Source organism: Tyto alba, unplaced genomic scaffold, assembly GCF_018691265.1.
Source record: "Tyto alba isolate M040663 unplaced genomic scaffold, T.alba_DEE_v4.0 Super-Scaffold_30, whole genome shotgun sequence".
Classification (NCBI taxonomy): domain Eukaryota; kingdom Metazoa; phylum Chordata; class Aves; order Strigiformes; family Tytonidae; genus Tyto; species Tyto alba.
The window spans coordinates 1,536,845-1,554,436 of NW_024881305.1; the positions used below are offsets into that span (position 1 = coordinate 1,536,845).

General features: G+C 54.1%; 2 protein-coding genes across 11 annotated transcripts in view; one reads left to right on the top strand and one right to left on the bottom strand.

Annotated features, from left to right (window-relative positions):
- The window catches only part of PPFIA4 (PTPRF interacting protein alpha 4), a 59,149-nt gene extending 47,578 nt beyond the window's left edge, over nt 1-11,571 (top strand). For 5 of the 10 annotated variants that reach the window (XM_033001932.2, XM_033001931.2, XM_033001939.2 and 2 more), the window contains 15 exons: nt 201-236; nt 825-958; nt 1,126-1,289; nt 1,932-2,025; nt 2,269-2,350; nt 2,785-2,985; nt 3,972-4,034; nt 5,057-5,083; nt 6,071-6,246; nt 7,039-7,136; nt 7,811-7,986; nt 8,195-8,263; nt 9,036-9,213; nt 9,754-9,845; nt 10,332-11,571. In XM_033001932.2, the coding sequence (XP_032857823.1) occupies nt 201-236; nt 825-958; nt 1,126-1,289; nt 1,932-2,025; nt 2,269-2,350; nt 2,785-2,985; nt 3,972-4,034; nt 5,057-5,083; nt 6,071-6,246; nt 7,039-7,136; nt 7,811-7,986; nt 8,195-8,263; nt 9,036-9,213; nt 9,754-9,812 (1,557 nt within the window). In that variant the 3' untranslated portion in view covers nt 9,813-9,845; nt 10,332-11,571. The remainder of the gene's footprint in view (nt 1-200; nt 237-824; nt 959-1,125; nt 1,290-1,931; nt 2,026-2,268; nt 2,351-2,784; nt 2,986-3,971; nt 4,035-5,056; nt 5,084-6,070; nt 6,247-7,038; nt 7,137-7,810; nt 7,987-8,194; nt 8,264-9,035; nt 9,214-9,753; nt 9,846-10,331) is intronic. The other 5 variants (XM_033001937.2, XM_042800014.1, XM_033001934.2 and 2 more) reach the window with 4 other exon arrangements.
- An 840-nt stretch (nt 11,572-12,411) lies between these two features.
- Nucleotides 12,412-16,763, bottom strand: MYOG (myogenin). Its single transcript, XM_033001941.1, has 3 exons — nt 16,284-16,763; nt 13,323-13,404; nt 12,412-12,533 (listed from the first exon to the last, which is right to left on the bottom strand). The coding sequence occupies exons 1-3, from the start codon at nt 16,761-16,763 to the stop codon at nt 12,412-12,414; spliced, it is 684 nt and encodes a 227-aa protein (XP_032857832.1).
- Nucleotides 16,764-17,592: the final 829 nt, after the last annotated feature.

Consider the following 17,592-nt stretch of genomic DNA (forward strand, 5'->3'; position numbering starts at 1 on the left):
CGGGGTGAGCGCGTGTCTGCCTGGGGTGGGAGCGATGCCCCGGCATCCACATGGGTGTGCGGGAGGGTGGTGTGGAACGGGAGTGCCCACGTTTGCTGTCTCCCAGCCGGGCACACCTGGCCCCGGGACTGCTCTGCGGGGGGGTTCTCCATTAACTGCCCCCCTTTCTGTGTCTCTCTCGCTTTCCCCCTTGCAATCAGCCCAGCGACTTGAGGAAACACCGGAGGAAACTGCTAGTGAGTGGCTCCCATCCCGTTGGTTTTTGTCCAAGTCCCTTTTCCAGCCTGCTCCTGGCTTTGTCCACACCAGGTCAGGGTGCAGCAGGCGCGGGATGGAGCTGGGGACCCCAGGGATTCAGCAGGAGGATCGTGGGGATCCCGTCAGGTGCTTGGAGATGTGCCGGTTGGCAACCTGGGGGGTCTGGCAGGACAGGGGGAGGTTCAGAAAGCCACTGGGTCCTCAGACATTGTGTGTCCCCTCCGGCGACGGGGTGTCTTTGGGACATTCCCATCTGCGTTCCTCAGAGCCCTCTGCTGAGGGCCAGCAGCTTCTGTCCTCTCACCCTGACATGGACCACAGGGCTGCATCCTCTCTCCTCCCTGTTCCCAGGATCTTGGCCATACGGCCACATCCTCCCCATCTGCTTGGGCATCTCGAGCCATTGCCAGAGCTCTAGTTCAGGTGAATCCTGGAGCGTGGCAAAGCCTCAGGGCCCTGGTGGCTCTTTTGGCCATGCCTCCATGGAGCAAGAGAGAGGCAGGCAGCAGGGCAAAGATGGAGCTGGGCTTCGGCCACCCAGCCTCACGGCTTCTGTGCTTGTTCAGTCACCTGCAGCTCGGGATGAAAGCCGAGAGGATAAAACCACCATCAAATGCGAGACATCCCCCCCATCCTCACCCAGGGCATTGCGGCTGGAGAAGCTGGGCCACCCTGCGCTAAGTCAGGAGGATGGGAAGAGGTATGTGGAACACCCTTTGGGTCTCCCACCGGTGCCTGCTCTGTTGGTTTGAGGATTTACGTGGGGCAAGCGTGGGATTGTGGGACAGTCTGGGGTTTGCCATGGCTTGTGCGCTGCTCGGGAATAACCTGAAGGCTTTGCTGTTCCTCTCCCTCCTCCGTCCCCAGCTCGCTGGAGGAGCAGGCCAGCAACCCCAGCAGCAACAGCAGCCAGGACTCCCTGCACAAGGGCTCCAAGAGGAAGGGGATCAAATCCTCCATCGGGCGCTTGTTCGGGAAAAAAGAGAAGGGTCGCTTGATTCAGCTGAGCAGAGAAGGGGCCACGGGGCAGGGTCCGTGAGCAGCCCTATTCCTGTGCGTGCCGGGCGGGCGTCCTCTCGGGCCAGGCTCTCTGCACGCCTCCTGGCACTGTCTGGCTTTGGGGTGCTGTTGGGGTGACAGGCGGAGGAGCAGGGACACTCCTGCTGGTTTGGGGATGTTGGGGCCGCTGGCTCTGGGCTCCCTGCAGCTACAGGGCGGTTGGGTCCTGGTGCTTTCTGCCCCGTGGCCCTTTCTGGCCTGAGCACGATATCACTCTTAATGCTCTGCAAGAGCAGCAGTGAGGATAGTGACCTCCCCATCACTGTATCTTGTCTGTAATACCCCAAAATCTGCTTACATCCCCATGGGACCTTCTTGATTTTGCAGAGCCCTTTGGTAGGAGCTGCTTTTCCACTCCTAAATCCCTTACTGCTTCGATGTTGAGCATCTTGAAATGGGAGGGATGGCAGGTGGGGATCCCCTTGGGCTTTTCAGGGATGCAGGGGGGTTGTGGGGGTGGGTTGGAAATGGAGACTGTCTCCTCCTGCGCTGCGATTGTGCATCCCCAAAGCCCTGGCATGGGGACTGTGACAGTGCCCACACTGGCCCTGGGGGATGTCATGCTGACCCTGGGGGTGTCACACTGACCTGGGGATGTCTTGCTTGCCCAACAGTGCTGCTGACCGACATGGAGGTCGGCATACAGGACCCTCTGGGACTTGGCAAGCTGGGTGCTCAGGCCGAAAAGGATCGGCGCCTGCGGAAGAAGTGAGTGAACCCTCCTTCCCTGCCCCAGCAAGAGAATGTCCTGCCTGATGGCTGAGAAGCCATGGCATAGGGCTGGGAGTTGCTGGAAAAGCTTCTCATCTTCACGCTCTCCTGAGCCCTGTTAGCTCCTTTACAGCTTTGCTACCAGCTGGTTCTTACTGCCCACGGTCTGTTCCCTTTCAAGATCTGCTCCCTTCCCCACAAGCCCCCAGTAAATCACTCTTCTGCTTCTGTTCCCTCCAGGCATGAACTCCTGGAAGAGGCTCGGAGGAAAGGATTGCCTTTTGCTCACTGGGATGGCCCCACCGTTGTCTCCTGGCTGGAGGTGAGGCAGAGTGTGCCCGTGCATCGGCCCCATGCACCAGCAGCTTTGCAGTCACTGCCAGTCTGTAGTGTGCTCCCCCAGTAGCAGTTCAGCACCCCGCAGTCCCACCATGCTTGGTCCATGGACATGGTTGGTGTTTGCAAAACCTGGGGGAGCAGAGCAAATCCCCAGATCCCTCACATATTCTGTAGAGTTGTGCTTTGAGTAGAAGTTTTAGTTGAAAGGCTTAGTAGGTGCTATTTCCATGTGCTGTGTCCATCAGATATGGGGATGATGAGCAGCCCCAGGACATCAGTGCAAGCTACAAACAAAAAAGGAACCCCATGTGGGTATCCAACTTTGATACTGAGCTTCAAAGAGGATGGCCTTGATCCTGCCAGAGGAAACTAGGGTAAATCAACCAGGCAGTCACTGGCTTTGCCCTGTTTTGACAGCTCTGGGTGGGGATGCCCGCCTGGTACGTTGCTGCTTGCCGAGCCAACGTGAAGAGCGGAGCCATCATGTCAGCCCTGTCTGACACTGAGATCCAGAGGGAGATCGGCATCAGCAACGCGCTGCATCGCCTGAAGCTGCGCCTGGCCATCCAGGAGATGGTCTCACTCACAAGCCCCTCGGCACCACCCACCTCACGGACGGTAAGTGCTCCATGCTACAGACCCCCTCTTCCCCCAGACAGACCACATGCCGTGAGGCAGGACAGAACACTTGTTGCCCCCCTTTCCCTGGCTCCCTGAGACCACAGTGGTCCCTCGGTCGGCAGGGAGTCCCAGCGCTACAGGCAAGTGCAGCAGTGGAAGGAATGATATTCTCTCACGGACCAGTCAAACCACCAGACACTTGTCCTCAGGCGCAAAGATCATTTATGGCCATCAAGTGTGAAGCACTTTCCTGTCTTGAGGCACCAGCAAATTCTCTTGTCCTCACACTCAGAGGTCGTCAGCGAGAGGCTGACCCTGCTGAGCAGCCTGCAAAGATGAAAGCTCAGCAACTCTCTGCTGTGGAGAAGATAAAATCCCATCCAAACAGCACATGCGTGATTTACAGGGCCAACTCAGTTATGCACAGCCATTTTCTCAATCATTTCAATACAAGCCTTTCCTTGGGACTGTGTGAAATTCCTGTGGCAAGTCAGAACAACTGCAGGTCCCAGCCTTGCCTTGGGTAGGGCACGGAGAGGATGGAGGGATCGTGTCTTGTGGTGGTCCCCAAACTCCTTGAGGAGTTCATGGTACCCCAGTAATGCCAAGACACATCTGTAGAAATGCAGGCAGCAGAAAGGCCCCAAACATGTTGTGACCCCCTCAGATGGCCATGGCTGAGGTCACGGCTGTCAGAGAGAAGCCTGCAGGCTCCATGAGCATAACACCAAAGGACGAAGGTAGCCAAAGGGCCAGTGGTCCTTGCTGCACTCTCCAGGGCTGCACTGACGGCCCAGGGTCCCCATGGGCAGTGAGGTGCCACCAGCTTGAGCTTCAAGGACACTGTGAAATCTCCCCAGTGCAGATCCAAGAGCAAGGGTGGCTTGATCCTCTATCAGATGGGCTTGTTTCCAGCACAGTTGTGAACTGAAGCCATGGCGCCTTGGTGGTTTACCCCGACCACTCTGCTCTTTCCCCTGCAGTCCTCTGGAAATGTCTGGGTGACCCACGAGGAGATGGAGAACATGGCAACTTCCACCAAGACGGTGAGGCTGACCGGCCCCGCTGCTGCGCAGCAGCATATCGGTTACGGAGCTGAGCGCCGGGTGTGCATTAACGCACTAAACCCCGGGAGGGAAGGGGATCTTTGCTGCATCTCATGTGTCAGCTCTTGGCCAGCACCACGCACCTGTTTAGAAACCATCTTTCAACCTTTAATATCCCAACATTTTCTAAAACTGGCTTAAAAACCATCAGATTTTCCTTTGTCAAGCTCCTGTGGGTTTTGCTGGGTTTTTAGACTAGCTTATCTGTTGGCTGTGAGTTAGAGGAAAGCAATGAAAAACAAAAACCAAGAGTGATCTCGGGATAGATGCATGAGGTTGAGTCCCACATTGGTCATTCTGCACCCGGAGAAGTCATTGTCTAATCTCCCATTGACCTTAGCACACCAAAATATTGTCCCCACTGTCTGTCCCTGCCACTGGGGTCCCTTGGAGGCACGTGGCCATGCTCCCAAAAGCTCTGGCTCCTTTGGAGAGATGTAGCCATGCTCTCCTCTCTGCAAATTAATGACCCCCTGTCCATGTCTCAGAGCAGGGGCAGCATGTTGGATTTGTTGTGTGAATTGGACATTTTATTGACGCTTTTTTTTTTGCTGGTTTTGTAGCACAGACCTGTAACTGGCATATGCCTTTTGGGGAGGGAGAGCTTAGAGTTATGGCAGGGACGTGACACTTTCCCTTGTCAGGTTTTGTGAGGGTAAGCAAAACCAGCACAGCTTGACGAGGAGGGTAATAGCTACAAAATTGGCAAATTGGATTGGGCAGCCCCTCTGGGGGTTGTGACCCATGAGCTGAAGCTTAGGTTTCTCTCTGCACCCATCTGTCTTTGGGGAACCCATATTTCCCGGGAAAGATGTATGAGCACCGATGCCTGTGCCATCTCCAGCCCAAGGCCCATGAGAAAAGCCTCGGCACGCGTGACACACACAATTTCACTGTGCAGAGCCGCCGGGTACTGACTTTACCTGTCCTTTCTGTTGACATGCTGCATGTGTCACGCTTAGGATACAGAGGAAGGCAGCTGGGCACAGGTGAGGTCCCTGTGTCACCCTTTTCCGTGGGCGGTACTTGGGGTGGTTATGGGAGGGAGAGCTGGACATCATGGGGCACCTGGGACATGGGCTTGGGGCGCCAATATTTGCCAAGTCCTTGTTGGAGTCTGAGCCTGCACCCTGGGGTTGCTCCTCTGAGCCATCTTTCAAGTAGAGGGTGGTCCTCCTGGGACCTTGCATCAAGCAGTGTCCTTTTCTGCTTCAGGCAGAGTGACTTCTTCTGGGACCTCCTCTGTACAGGTACAGTTACAGATACAGATCCTGTGTTAAAAACCCCCACCTAAGAGTGACCTGCTGCCCTGCATGGGAGGCAGGTTTCTAGCTGCACAGGCATTTAGTTTTCACCCTTTTTTTTAGCCCTGAGTTCAAGATATAGACCATTTTCATAAACTGAAAAGGTGTGAGGAAAGAGTCCTGCCTGGATCCATCTCTTCTGGTTTTATCACTCTCAAATGTTTTATTTTTTATTCTGGTTGTTTTTATTTCACTTTCAGACCCAGAATCAGCTTGCAGTGAAAGTGAATGATGTTTTTCTGCCCAAAACTGACTTCTTTTTTTTTTTTTTCTTCATTTTGAAGTAATAAAATAGATCTTTTGGTGATTTCTAAGTTTCTTAAAAATCAGTTGGGAATACACTGAAACCTATTTCTTAATTAGTTGTTTCAGCTTTCATGAATGTGCTTCTTCTAGAAGAAGCTCGTTATAAAGTCCAGCTATCCCTTACGTTTACTTTTTGGCTATGGCCTTATCTCCGTGGGGGACATCAGCAGGACACAGACCATGGCCAACAGGACTGTTCCCTCCAGCTCCTTCAATACAAACTAGGATTAAACTCCTCTGGCCTAAATTTGGTCCTCAGGACAGTGACCCCCAGGCTGCAGCACTGAACTGTCAATGGTGTCCTGGGAGTCTGCAGCTCCACCAAGCCCTAGTTTCTCCCTATCTTCTCCATTTGCTTCTCCACAGACACTGGCCTATGGGGACATGAATCATGAGTGGATTGGGAACGAGTGGCTGCCCAGCTTGGGTCTCCCACAGTATCGCAGCTACTTCATGGAGTGTCTTGTTGATGCACGGATGCTGGACCACCTCACTAAGAAAGATCTCAGAGTGCACTTGAAGATGGTGGACAGCTTCCACCGGTGAGTCCTCTCCTTCAGGAGGTCCCAGGGGTGCAGTGTCTGCACCTGGAGCAGAGGATGGGGCAATCTGAGGGATTCTCCCCTGCCTTGGCCAGCCTTGGTGCTGGAGGATGGCTCTTCTAAACTAAACTCAATCACCTGGCCTGGGGCGGCTCATATGGGCAAATGCTCTCCTTCATCACACTCCCTGCAGCAAAATTGCAGAGCATCAAACCTTCTCCTGGCTCTGGAGCAAACCATGGGGAAAAATAAAGGCTTATCCCACCTGATACCCCACTGGCAGACAGAGCAGTCATTTGCCAGCAGCACAGCTTGGAGAAGGCTTATGCCATCCCAACCACCTTGCTCAAGCGCCAGTATCCAGCACCATCACGGGGTACCACCACCTACCCCAACCCATGGGGCTGTGTCCGTGGGCCTGCCAGGGCCCTCCCTGCTCTGGGGATGAACCCTTCAGCCTGGAGCTGCCCCGTGGGCTGATTCTCCCTTCCCTTCCCTCTCCAGCCACCAAGCACAGAGTATCGTTACTTGGATCCGTGTGCTCTCGGGAAGGTAGAACAGGGTAAAACTGATGGAGTGGGGAGTTGCCGTGGAAGGGAGGGACATTCCTCATTTTCCAGCTAAGATCCTCCCTTTGGGCCGTGTCTGTCCTGACCCAACTCCAAACCGAAGCATCCTTTGGGCACATGGAGAGCAAGCAGGGAAGTGGGTCCCTCCGCAGGTCCCTCCAAGCCACCTCCCCCGTGATGCTGAGCCCTCCTGAGGGTTGGGTGACATCTCATGTCCTTGCAGCACCAGCCTGCAGTACGGCATCATGTGCCTGAAGAGGCTCAACTACGACCGCAAAGAGCTTGAGAGGAGGCGAGAAGAAACCCAACACGAAATCAAAGGTCAGCAGCCTCTTACACAATCCAGCTCTGGAAAAGATGAGAAACCTCCCAAGAGATGCCCAGTGATGGTCTCTCTCCTATCACTTATTTGTAACACAGCATTTGCCTACAGAAAATCATTGTTTCTGAGCAACCATGCCCGTGGGGCTGTTCTCCAGGGGGGACCTCCCTGCAGTATTTCCCCAGCAGATTGCTCCAAGTGCCTTTATGCAGCTTACCTCAGTCAGGTGTGAGGAGGGAGGAAGGGTGTCAGGGCAGAAAAGATCCAGTCTGAGCATCAGATCATCTTCTCCTGCACATTTCAGATGCTCAAGACACGCCCCAGCTTGCTCAGCCCCCCCTTCCTCGCTGGCTGTCCTGAGATTCCCTGCGCATATGGCTGCTGCTTAGATTACATCTCATTATTGATAATGCCCCTAATTACACCAGCAGTCATGGGTTCTTAGGATTAATTTTCACAGTTGTTTTCTGCTCGTTATTTCAGCACTTAGTTTGGTAAATTGAAGTGAGCTGTTCCTGGCTCTTGAACATCTCAAGCCTTGTGCTGTCTCGGGAAGGAGCGTCACAGGATCAGCCCAGGGAAATGGGAAAGGGCTTCAGGACATAATCAGGTCCACACACAACTAAGAGTATGATCTGAGCTGGCCCTGAGACATGCCCTTGCTCTTTTGCAGATGTGTTGGTGTGGACCAATGACCAGGTCATTCACTGGATCCAATCCATCGGGCTTCGCGAATATGCAAACAACCTCGTTGAGAGTGGGGTGCACGGGGCGCTCCTGGCCCTCGATGAAAACTTCGACCACAACAGTCTGGCACTCGTGTTGCAAATCCCCACGCAGAACACGCAGGTAAGAGCAGCATCCCTGGGGGATTTTGGAGCGGGGTGGCCAGGGGGGGACACGGCTACAGTGTGACCACAGGTGCCACCGACTCAACTCTGCCTTTCAAATGGCGTATTGACTTTTTTCTCTGTCATTCTCAGGCTTTCCTGGGATGAGAGTTTGTGCTGGAAACTGTTTCCATTGGCAGGGAATGCTCATTTTTTGGTAATTTCAGGCTCGACAAGTGCTGGAGAGGGAGTTCAACAACCTGCTTGCCTTGGGCACAGATCGGAGGCTGGACGATGTGAGTAGAAAACCTCTCCCGTGTCCAGGTCATGCTGAGTTCTTGTGCAAGAAACGAGAGAGGCAGGACCTCTGCTCTCTCTCTCCTTGTCCAGGGGTGTCAAATAGTGTGCCACAGGATCTCTAGAGCAGTCACACGAGCAGTATCAGTGGAATAAGCTAGAACTGTTAGACAAGGCCCTGAGAAACACTGCCAGGCTGAGAAGGCAGGTGGGGAAGAGTCTTGTGCATCATTTCTAGCCATATGCTCAGTGAGCTGAATTTCAAGTAGGCTGACCTGGCTTTCCTTGCCAGCTGCTTTAATATTGGGCATGACACATCTGTGATGGGTAAAGCTGGCGGGTTAGAGATGTCCCATTAAGCAGCCAGAAAGCTGTCCGCGTTGGGTCACTGAAGGTGGGAACTCATCTAGATCTCTCCTATGTATAGCTTTCCTCCATGTGATATAACAGAGTGCAGAGAGAAGCAGGCACTTCCAGAGCTGCCACTATCTGGCCAAGGTTAGATGTATCCCTTGGGGTCTTTACTGGGGCTTGTGTGTTGATGTCTCCAGGGCATCTTTGCAGGAAGGCTGGAGAGAAGAGATAGGCAAGCTGGAAAGGATAAAGCCTATGTCATGGGATCCCGGAGAGGTCTCCTATGTCCTTGGCTCAATTTGATGACACATTTCTGCACTGTTTGAGTTGGTCTCCACGTACAGACACCCTCTCGTGAGGTGGAAGCAGCGCTGGTATCTCAAAGGGGCAGGCCTGTAACCTGCTCTTCCCCCGCAGGGCGATGACAAGACCTTCCGTCGAACCCCGTCCTGGCGAAAGCGCTTCCGCCCGCGAGATGTTCACAGCATCAACATGCTCAGCGGCTCGGCCGAGACGCTGCCCGCCGGCTTCCGCGTCACCAGCCTGGTGCCCCTGCCCCCTCCCTCCGCCCCTGCCAAGAAAATGCCCCCAGAAGGTAGGTCACCCCCCTTCTCCCCAAAGTCCTTTCCCACCCCTCCTCAGACCTCACGGTGAATATGGAGAATAGTGTGCCACCAGGAGAGGAGAGGCAGAGAGGCTGATCGCCTGCGATGCTGCAGTGATGTGATGCCTGAGCCGTTGTCTGCTGTAAATGCTTTTTTTTCAGGAGGGTTATTTCAGACCCTGGTTGGGTGTGTGATTTCTTGGTTTCGATCCACCAGGACAAGGGAGAGGGCTGGATTGGGGCATGAAATGGGGGTATGTGTCACTCACCCTGGGTTTGGCACGCAGGTCAGAGCCTGTTGGGGTAGCACTGGGGGCTGTCAGGCAGCAGCAGCCCAGTCTGGGCCAGTCTGTGGACTCCACCTGGAGCCTTGGAAGCATCAGAGCTGGCCAAATGTGCCTCTTCCTTTCACCCTCATCTTCGCGTTGCTTCAGTGCACAGATGCTGCCGAATAAATATTTTGGTGGGAAGGGGCGGGCTGATTGCAGCAATCTCACTAATTGCATGCTCTGCTCGTTGACTCGCTGCTAGTTGGTGCCTCTGGGTCGCCGAGGCTGGAGACCTCCACGGTCCGGACGTACTCCTGCTGAGGGTCAGCGTGACAGGAACCAGCCCGGCCCCGGGTAAGTGCCAGGAGGACCGAGGCCTCAGAGCTGGATGGGGACCGAGAGGAGAGCACGAGGCCCAGCGTGCTCTGCCCAGCACCACCCAGGCAGGGGGTCTGCCTTCGCCGAGGTTTCCCTCGCCATGGGGGACCGTGGGGACCTCAGTGGTGGGGGAGCAGCCCGCTGCTGCCTGAGGCTCACAGGACCCTGAGATGATGCAGAAGGGATGCTCAGCATCCCAACCGCATACGGTTTGTCCGGTCCCTGGGCAGACAGCTCCACTGGGGACCCCAGGATGCCATCCTCGATGGGGAGGTCCCGCTGGGGTGAGGGGAGGATAGTCAAGCACTTCAGAGAGGCTCTGGGGATGCAGCTGTACGTGGGGCGTGGTTCCCCTGTGCCAGGAGGATTCATTACCAATTCCATCTGGGTTTGTTGGCCTGTGGGTGCGCAAGTGGAGGTGAGCCACCATCCTCACGGGGCCTTTCCCACTGCGTTTCTCAGCACATCCCCGCTCTCTGCACAGCCACGTGCTGGCTGCCTTTCAGGACAAGAGCCCAGCCTGCGCCTGTTCTTCAGCCTAAACCAACAGACACTGCAGTCTGGCTGCTGTGGACCGAAAAGGATGCTCTCCCTTCTGCTTGTGCACCCCACCGCTTCCCCCCGGCTCCCCATGGCTCCCGCCTGTGGCTTGTCTCCCACCTCTCCCCACACTGGCCAGGCTACGGATGTGCTCTCTGAGTGCCTGCTCCGTTGCTGACAGAAGCATGGTGCAATCCGGCGGAGCAGCAGAGACACCCCAAAAGTGGGCTGCAATATTTGAAAACCTTTCTTCTGCCTGGTTCATGTTGCCAATACACCGTGGGCTGCTGCACTGACTCGCCCGAGCCCAGGGCTTCAGGGATGCTGCTGCCCACAGGACTTGAAGCCAAGGAAGATTCAGGCTCATCAAAATCCTCACACTGGGGCAGCCGGGCAAGGAGCTGCCCCCAGCAGGGCCAGGGCCAGTGCCGGGGTTGGTGCTGCATGGGATGGGGCAGGGACTGGCCATCGTGGGGGCGAGGAGGGCAGCTGTCTGCCAAGGGGTGGGCAGTCAGGGTGCTGCACTTCGGGGTGCTGCACTTCGGGGTGCTGCCGGGTGCCACGTAGCGGGGGGGGCTGCGCCTGCACAGCGGGTCCACGAAGGGCTGGAACCGCCCCGGGTGGCTCGCTGCTGGCCGGGACGGTGCCCAGCACCCACAGGAGAGGGGACCCTCCTTGGGTGTCTGGGGAAACACGACGGGGGGCACCCACTACCCCAGGATGTGCCCATCCCTTTCCCTCCGGGTGCAGAGGAGGTGCTCTCCCCTCCTGCCTCCAGGCTACGGGCAGGGATCAATCCAGGAGGCTCTTAACTCTTCCCATTTCTTCCCCGTAGGGTAGGATCTCTTCGTCTCCTCATGCCACGTTTGCCTTGTGTGGCCCCTATTTCTGATGTGATATTTATTGATGGCTGGAATGACCTTATACTTATCATGTGCTGTCTGGAAGTGCAATATCTGAGAGGCTATACAGTCACAATGTCTTTTCGGTGTATTATTTGCCTAATACAGTATTAAATATTTTTTTAATTTGAAGAGTCAGTGAGCCCTTTATATTGATGCCCTATTTCTTTCGTCATATTATTGGTACTGCATGGACTCCAAACCCTGGATCGGGTCAGGAAAGGATGTATGTGTGTTCCAATAAACAGGATTTTAAAACAGTGCTGGCTTGAGCCTTCTTTGTAGAACCCGAATTAAAAACATAATTCATCTTTAGCTCCCCCAAGAGTTTTGGGGGGTACAGGACTGATCCCCAGTTGCAAACCAGTGAAATCACTGGTCTCTGCTGGTCTAATTTAAGTGTGGGACATCCGGTTCTCATGGCAGAGCAACCATGCTGAGATCCAGCTGGATTTTCTGATATGGAGAAATCCCCAACATAGGAATTAGGGGAGACCTGTGCAGAGTGGAACAGCAGTAAAGGAAGCCCCAAGCAGTGCAAACAAGAATAACTTTATTAAAAAAAGAAAAAAAAAATCCAAATAAGTTAGCAAAAATAATAGTTAAAAAACAAAACAAAACAAAACAAAAACCCCCCCAACCAAATGGCAACTCCACACAGCGTTCAGTAGAAAAGACGGTGCAGGCAGCCTCTGCGGGGCTCAGCACCCACAGGACACCAGCTGGAGAGAGACGTTGGTCAAAGAGCATCTTGGAAAAAAATCAGCAAGCGAGCCCAGCACACACACATTGGCCCCCAAAAACCAATCGCCCCTGGATGGGGAGCGAAGCAGAGCCCCACGCCGGGCGGCCGCCCTCACAGGAACGGGGGCCGCTGCCAGCGTGGGGCCGCGGCGCTGCTGAAATCCCACCTCTCCCCATTATTTTTTTTCAGCTGGCTGGGCAGGAGCGTTTCGCGAGGAGGGGAGAGGAGATGAGTGGTTTCAGCTGTGCAGTCCACAATGCCGGAGGGGTAAATACTATTTCCAGCAGCTGGACCCTTCCGGCGTCTTATTCCCACCCCATTACCAGCTCGAAGAGCCGCCGGGGGTTGTGCTGGCTCAGTTTTGAACCCGCTCCTCCTGGAACGTCACGGCCACGTCCTCCACGGCGATGCTCTCCACGATGGAGGAGAGCGAGTGGAGGTTGTGGTCCTCCGCCGCGTCGTCAGCCAGGAGGTGATCTGTGGGGAGCAAGGGGGTGATGGCTCTGCTGGGGACGGGGACCGTGTGCTGGGGATGGCTCCTGGCTCTGCACAGGAGGGGCACCACGATCCCCTGCATGGCCAGAGTGACCTGGGGACCTGCTCCCAGCGCCCACCCTGGGGGTGGATGAGACCTTCCCCTGGAGAGGGCAATGAGAAGTGAAACTTTTGGACACATTAGGTTTTATTCCCCGTTGGAAAATGAGATTTAAGTTTCTGCTGTCTGGGGAAAAAAAAAAAAAAAAAAAAAAACAGGTGGATTTGGCAGAGTGGGGGGAATAACTGCCATAATGTTAAAAAAAAAAAAAAAAAAAAAATCAGCAGCTACAGAGGGGGTATGGACAGGGAGAGGGAGCCTGGCGATGCTCAGCACCACAGCACACAAAGCCAAGCCAAGGGATGGCAAGGGATGAGCCCTTGGTGGGGACCAAGCTGCCCAGGCCCCGGGCTGCTGCAGTCCAGATTCTCAGCTCCTATGAGCAGGAGTCGTGGTGAAATCAGGTTGTGGAAGAAGCCTGAGCTTGCTGAGCGTCAAGCCAAGGAGGTGCTGGAGGATTTATGAGCCTTGCGGCCAGGAGGGGAGCTCATCTCTCTGCAACAGCAGGGTGGGGAGAGAAGGACAAGGCTCCTTTTGTCTTCCACTCCAAGCATCTCCTGCTTGGAGCGGGGGGCTGGCTCAGCGATGCTCTGTCCCAGGGCTGTGGTGTCCCCCACCGCTGCCCCCCCCCCAGCACCCAGCGAGGCTGCAGGACGCGGGCAGGACCTTACCCGCAGGGTTGGTGCTGAACTCCAGCTGGCTGCTCCACTCGGGGCTGCAGGATGAGCTGCCGGACCCGCACTCGCTGGCCACCTGCAAGGAGCCGAGATGCCGACCGTGGGTGTCACCTCCTCCAGCCTGGCCAAAGCCCACCAGCCACCCCAAAACCACCCCAGGGTGCCCAGTCACCGCAGCGCAACGTCCCCGCGGAGGATGGGCATGTCCTTCCCCAGCTGCGAAGCGGCTGGAGGAGCCGACAGCATTGAGGCTCCTAGGACCCATAGGGACCAGATGCATCATTAAATATAAAGGCAGAAAAAACTCCTTTTTAGGCTCTGGACAGAGGAGAAATGGGGCCTCAGTGCAGTTTAAAAAAGTGTCTCTCTACCCTGTGACTATGAGAAAGCACTAGAGACAAAAGAACATCCTTGAGCAAAACAGCTTTTTGCAGAAAATCACCTAATCAGGCTCATAAAAAATGACACGTTGGCTTGACACCTTCAGGCCATCCCAAGGGGATTTCTGAGGAAAGATCTCTTGGCAGTTTGATTTGTGGATTTAGGGCTGAATGGTTATTTCAGAGAAAAGAGCTGACAGCCTGAAAAATGAGAGCGTTACTCAGCAAAGCTCTGAATTAACTTTTTTTGTGTGTGTGTATCTTTATCTGGACTTGGATGCTGGCTCGGGTTAAACCCAAAATATGATTTATAGGAGCAACTCCAAGGACCCAACTATTTGTAGCAGCCTAGAAATGGTACTTTCGGTCTACAAGCTCATGGCAGCACAGGTGAATTAATTAACACTTGGATTTATTTCCCACTAAAGTAGGAAATTCTTACAGATACTTTTTTTTCCCCAGAAATATTGGATTTTGCACTCAATAGGTGAACTCTTGGCTATGCCTGGGAGAAGGGACGGCTCTGAGCCACAGTGACACAGGAACTGTTCAGTGCAGTTTGGGGCATGTTTGCAGGGGCAGCCAACAAATCCGCCCGAATCAAACCCAAGTGGATACATTGGGTTTGCACCGGGAAGACCCAAGAATATATGGGATGGAGCCTAAAACCTCTTTCAGTCCAGTGTTCAGCACTAGATGTTGGGCTGCTCAGGTACCTGTTCTTTTTGGTCCTTGAATTCCTGGGTCTGGAAGGAGATGAATCTCTGTCAACCCCTCATTTCTGGGCTTCTTACATATCTACATCTATATCATCTATATTGGTATCTATATCTATCTATATCTATATCATCTATATATCCACATCCATATCCACATCCATAGCCATATCCATATCTATCACCCATATCTCTGTCTATATAATCTATATCTATATCTATCTATAGCTATGTCTATGTCTTTACCTATTTATATCTATGCCATTTATATCTACTTTTACATCTACATCTATCTATATCAGTATCTGTATCATCAATGCCTAGACCTACACATACATCTTAATCTACCTATGTAATTTGTAGCTATATCATCTGTACCTATCACCTATACTTACAGATACCTATGGCTATAGCTGTACCTATCTATACATTTCCATATTCAAAGCCTCAGAGCAGCAGGGAAGTGCCAGCCCAGACATCCCCCCAGGAATCAGGACAGATAAAAATATCTCTCAAAAACTCAATTAAACCACCAAAACCTCTCGGTGCGGCGGGCCCTGCCTTGCAGCAGCGCTGCTGGGGGCTGCCCGGCCCCCGCCCGGCCCCCGCCCGGCTGTGCCACCCCGACCGCCAGAAAAAGCCCCCGGGGGAGAGGGGAGGGAGGCGGCGGGCGGGCACCCGCGGACACGGACCTGCGGGGAGTCGTGGGAGACAGCGGGCGGTGACAGCCCGGTGGAGTTCGGTCGGAGGGTCCGGGGGCTGTGTCACCCTGAGACTGTTCGGGGAGAAACCAGGAGAGCGTGCGTGTGTCTGTCAGCAGGGGGGGTTGGGTTTATTCTGTATTTTATTTACTTCACTGCATTTCAGTATTTCATTTAATTCTATTTTAGTTTATCTTATTTTATTTTTTATTTTATTTCATTTTATTTCATTTAATTCTACATTAGTTCATTTTATTTTATTTTATTTTATTTTACTTTATTTCATTTCATTTCATTTCATTTTACTTTATTATTTCATTTCATTTCATTTTATTTTATTTTATTTCATTTCATTTCATTTTATTTTATTTCATTTCATTTCATTTTATTTTATTTCATTTCATTTCATTTATTTTACTTTTTTATTTTATTTTATTTTATTTTATTTCATTTCATTTCATTTTATTTTATTTCATTTCATTTCATTTATTTTACTTTTTTATTTTATTTTATTTCATTTTATTTTATTATATTTCATTTCATTTTACTTTATTTTATTTCATTTCATTTCGTTTCATTTCATTTTATTTTACTTTATTTTATTTCATTTTATTTCATTTCATTTCATTTTATTTTACTTTATTTTATTTCATTTTATTTTATTTCATTTCATTTCATTTCATTTCATTTCATTTCATTTTACTTTATTTTTTTTATTATTATTTTTTTTTATTTTATTTTAAACTTCTATTATTTATTTCATTTTTGCCTTTATACACCTCCCAAGCCCAGGCACACATGCCCCACTCAACGCAGTGCCCAGCGCTGGGCCACGCAGCCCCCCCACTACACCCTCCCCGCCGGGAACTCCCGCTGCCAGCCCCTCCCCAGCGGCCCGAGCCCACCGCTGGGGCTGGCTCATCGCTGCCCGGTGCCTTCGCCCAGGACACACATTCACCAGCCCGGGCAGCACCAGCCGCCTTGCCCCGCAGGGCTGGGGGGGGGGCCCGCTGCTCCCCCACAGGACCCAGTGCCCCAGAACTTTGGGGTGGCACCACCCCCCGTGGAGCAACCCCCCCCCCCCCCCCCCCCGGGCATCCCCCCCGCGCTGGTCCCAGCCGGGGCCGGGGGCCGCGGGGGATGCAGAGCGGCTCTTACCCCGGGCTGGGCAGCGGGGGGGCGGTAGCGCAGCTCCCGCTGCTCCCGCTCCTGCTGGTTGAGGGCGCTGAGCAGGCTCTGCAGCCGCTCGATGTACTGGATGGCGCTGCGCAGGATCTCCACCTTGGGCAGCCGCTGGTTGGGGTTGAGCAGGGTGCTGCGTTTCAACGCCTCGAAGGCTTCGTTCACTTTCTTCAACCGGCGTTTCTCCCGCAGGGTGGCTGCCCGCCGCCGGTCGATGGAGACCGTCTTCCTCTTGCAAACCTTGCAGGCCCAGGGCAGGCACTGCCCGGGACAATGTTCAGGCAGGGCCGAGTCCTTCTCCTCCAAAGCCACCCTGCCCTCGGGACACAGGGCCACCTCGGGCCGCTCGGGGAACGCCGCTGGCTCATAGCCCTGCAAGCGGGAGCCCAGGAAATTTTCCCCATCGTAAAACCTCTGGTCCGGGAAAAAGTAAGGGTTGGTCTCAAAGAGCTCCATGGGCACGCGGGCGGCTCGGGGACGTGTGCGCGGTTCGGGGACGGCTGCTCCTTCTCCCCACGCCAACTGGTTGGTGCCATTTAAACCCCAGCGCTGGCATTAAATCACGGAGATAAATATAGAAAACCTAAAGGAAACCTGAGCCCCCCCCTAAGCTGCTGCCTCACATCAAAACTTGTCCATCTGATTTCATGTGCTCTCCCCGCGGGGATTACACTGCCCGGACCGCGGCCGTGCCGGGGGGGGTGTGGGGGACCTGGCACGGCAGGGAGGGCAGCTCGGCTGCCCCACGAACAAGGGCTTTGTTTGAGCCCAGGGGTGCCACGGGGGACGGCGGGTGGCTGCCCGCTCCACCCCCCCCCCCCCCCCCCCCCCCCAGCATTCCAGCATCATCTGGTCCCTTCAGTTACGGCTGAGTCGGGGGGAGCCCACGGTGGCCTCGTGGCCAGCCTGCCCCACAGGGCACCCTCACGCTTCACGCCTGCCCTCCTTGATCCCACGGCACCCCTGTGCCTTCCCCGCGGTCAGACCCAACACCGGCACAGCACCCTCGGCTGCTTGGCCTTTCTCCCCTCCCCACGCTGCTCCACCCCACAGCGCTCCCCTTCACCCCCCCGTATTTCCCACGGCCCCATCCCGCTGGCGTATGTCGCAGCATTAAAGGCCTGATCCTGCTGAAGCCGTGAAGAAGCAGAAAGAATCCAAGCCCGGGAGAGACGTCCCGATGTGGGGAGCGCCTGGGGATCCAGCCTGTGCCCCGTGGGTAACCCCCTCCTCCCAGCACCCACCCGGGTGCCAGGCCCTGCACCCTGCTGCCCATCCCACAGGA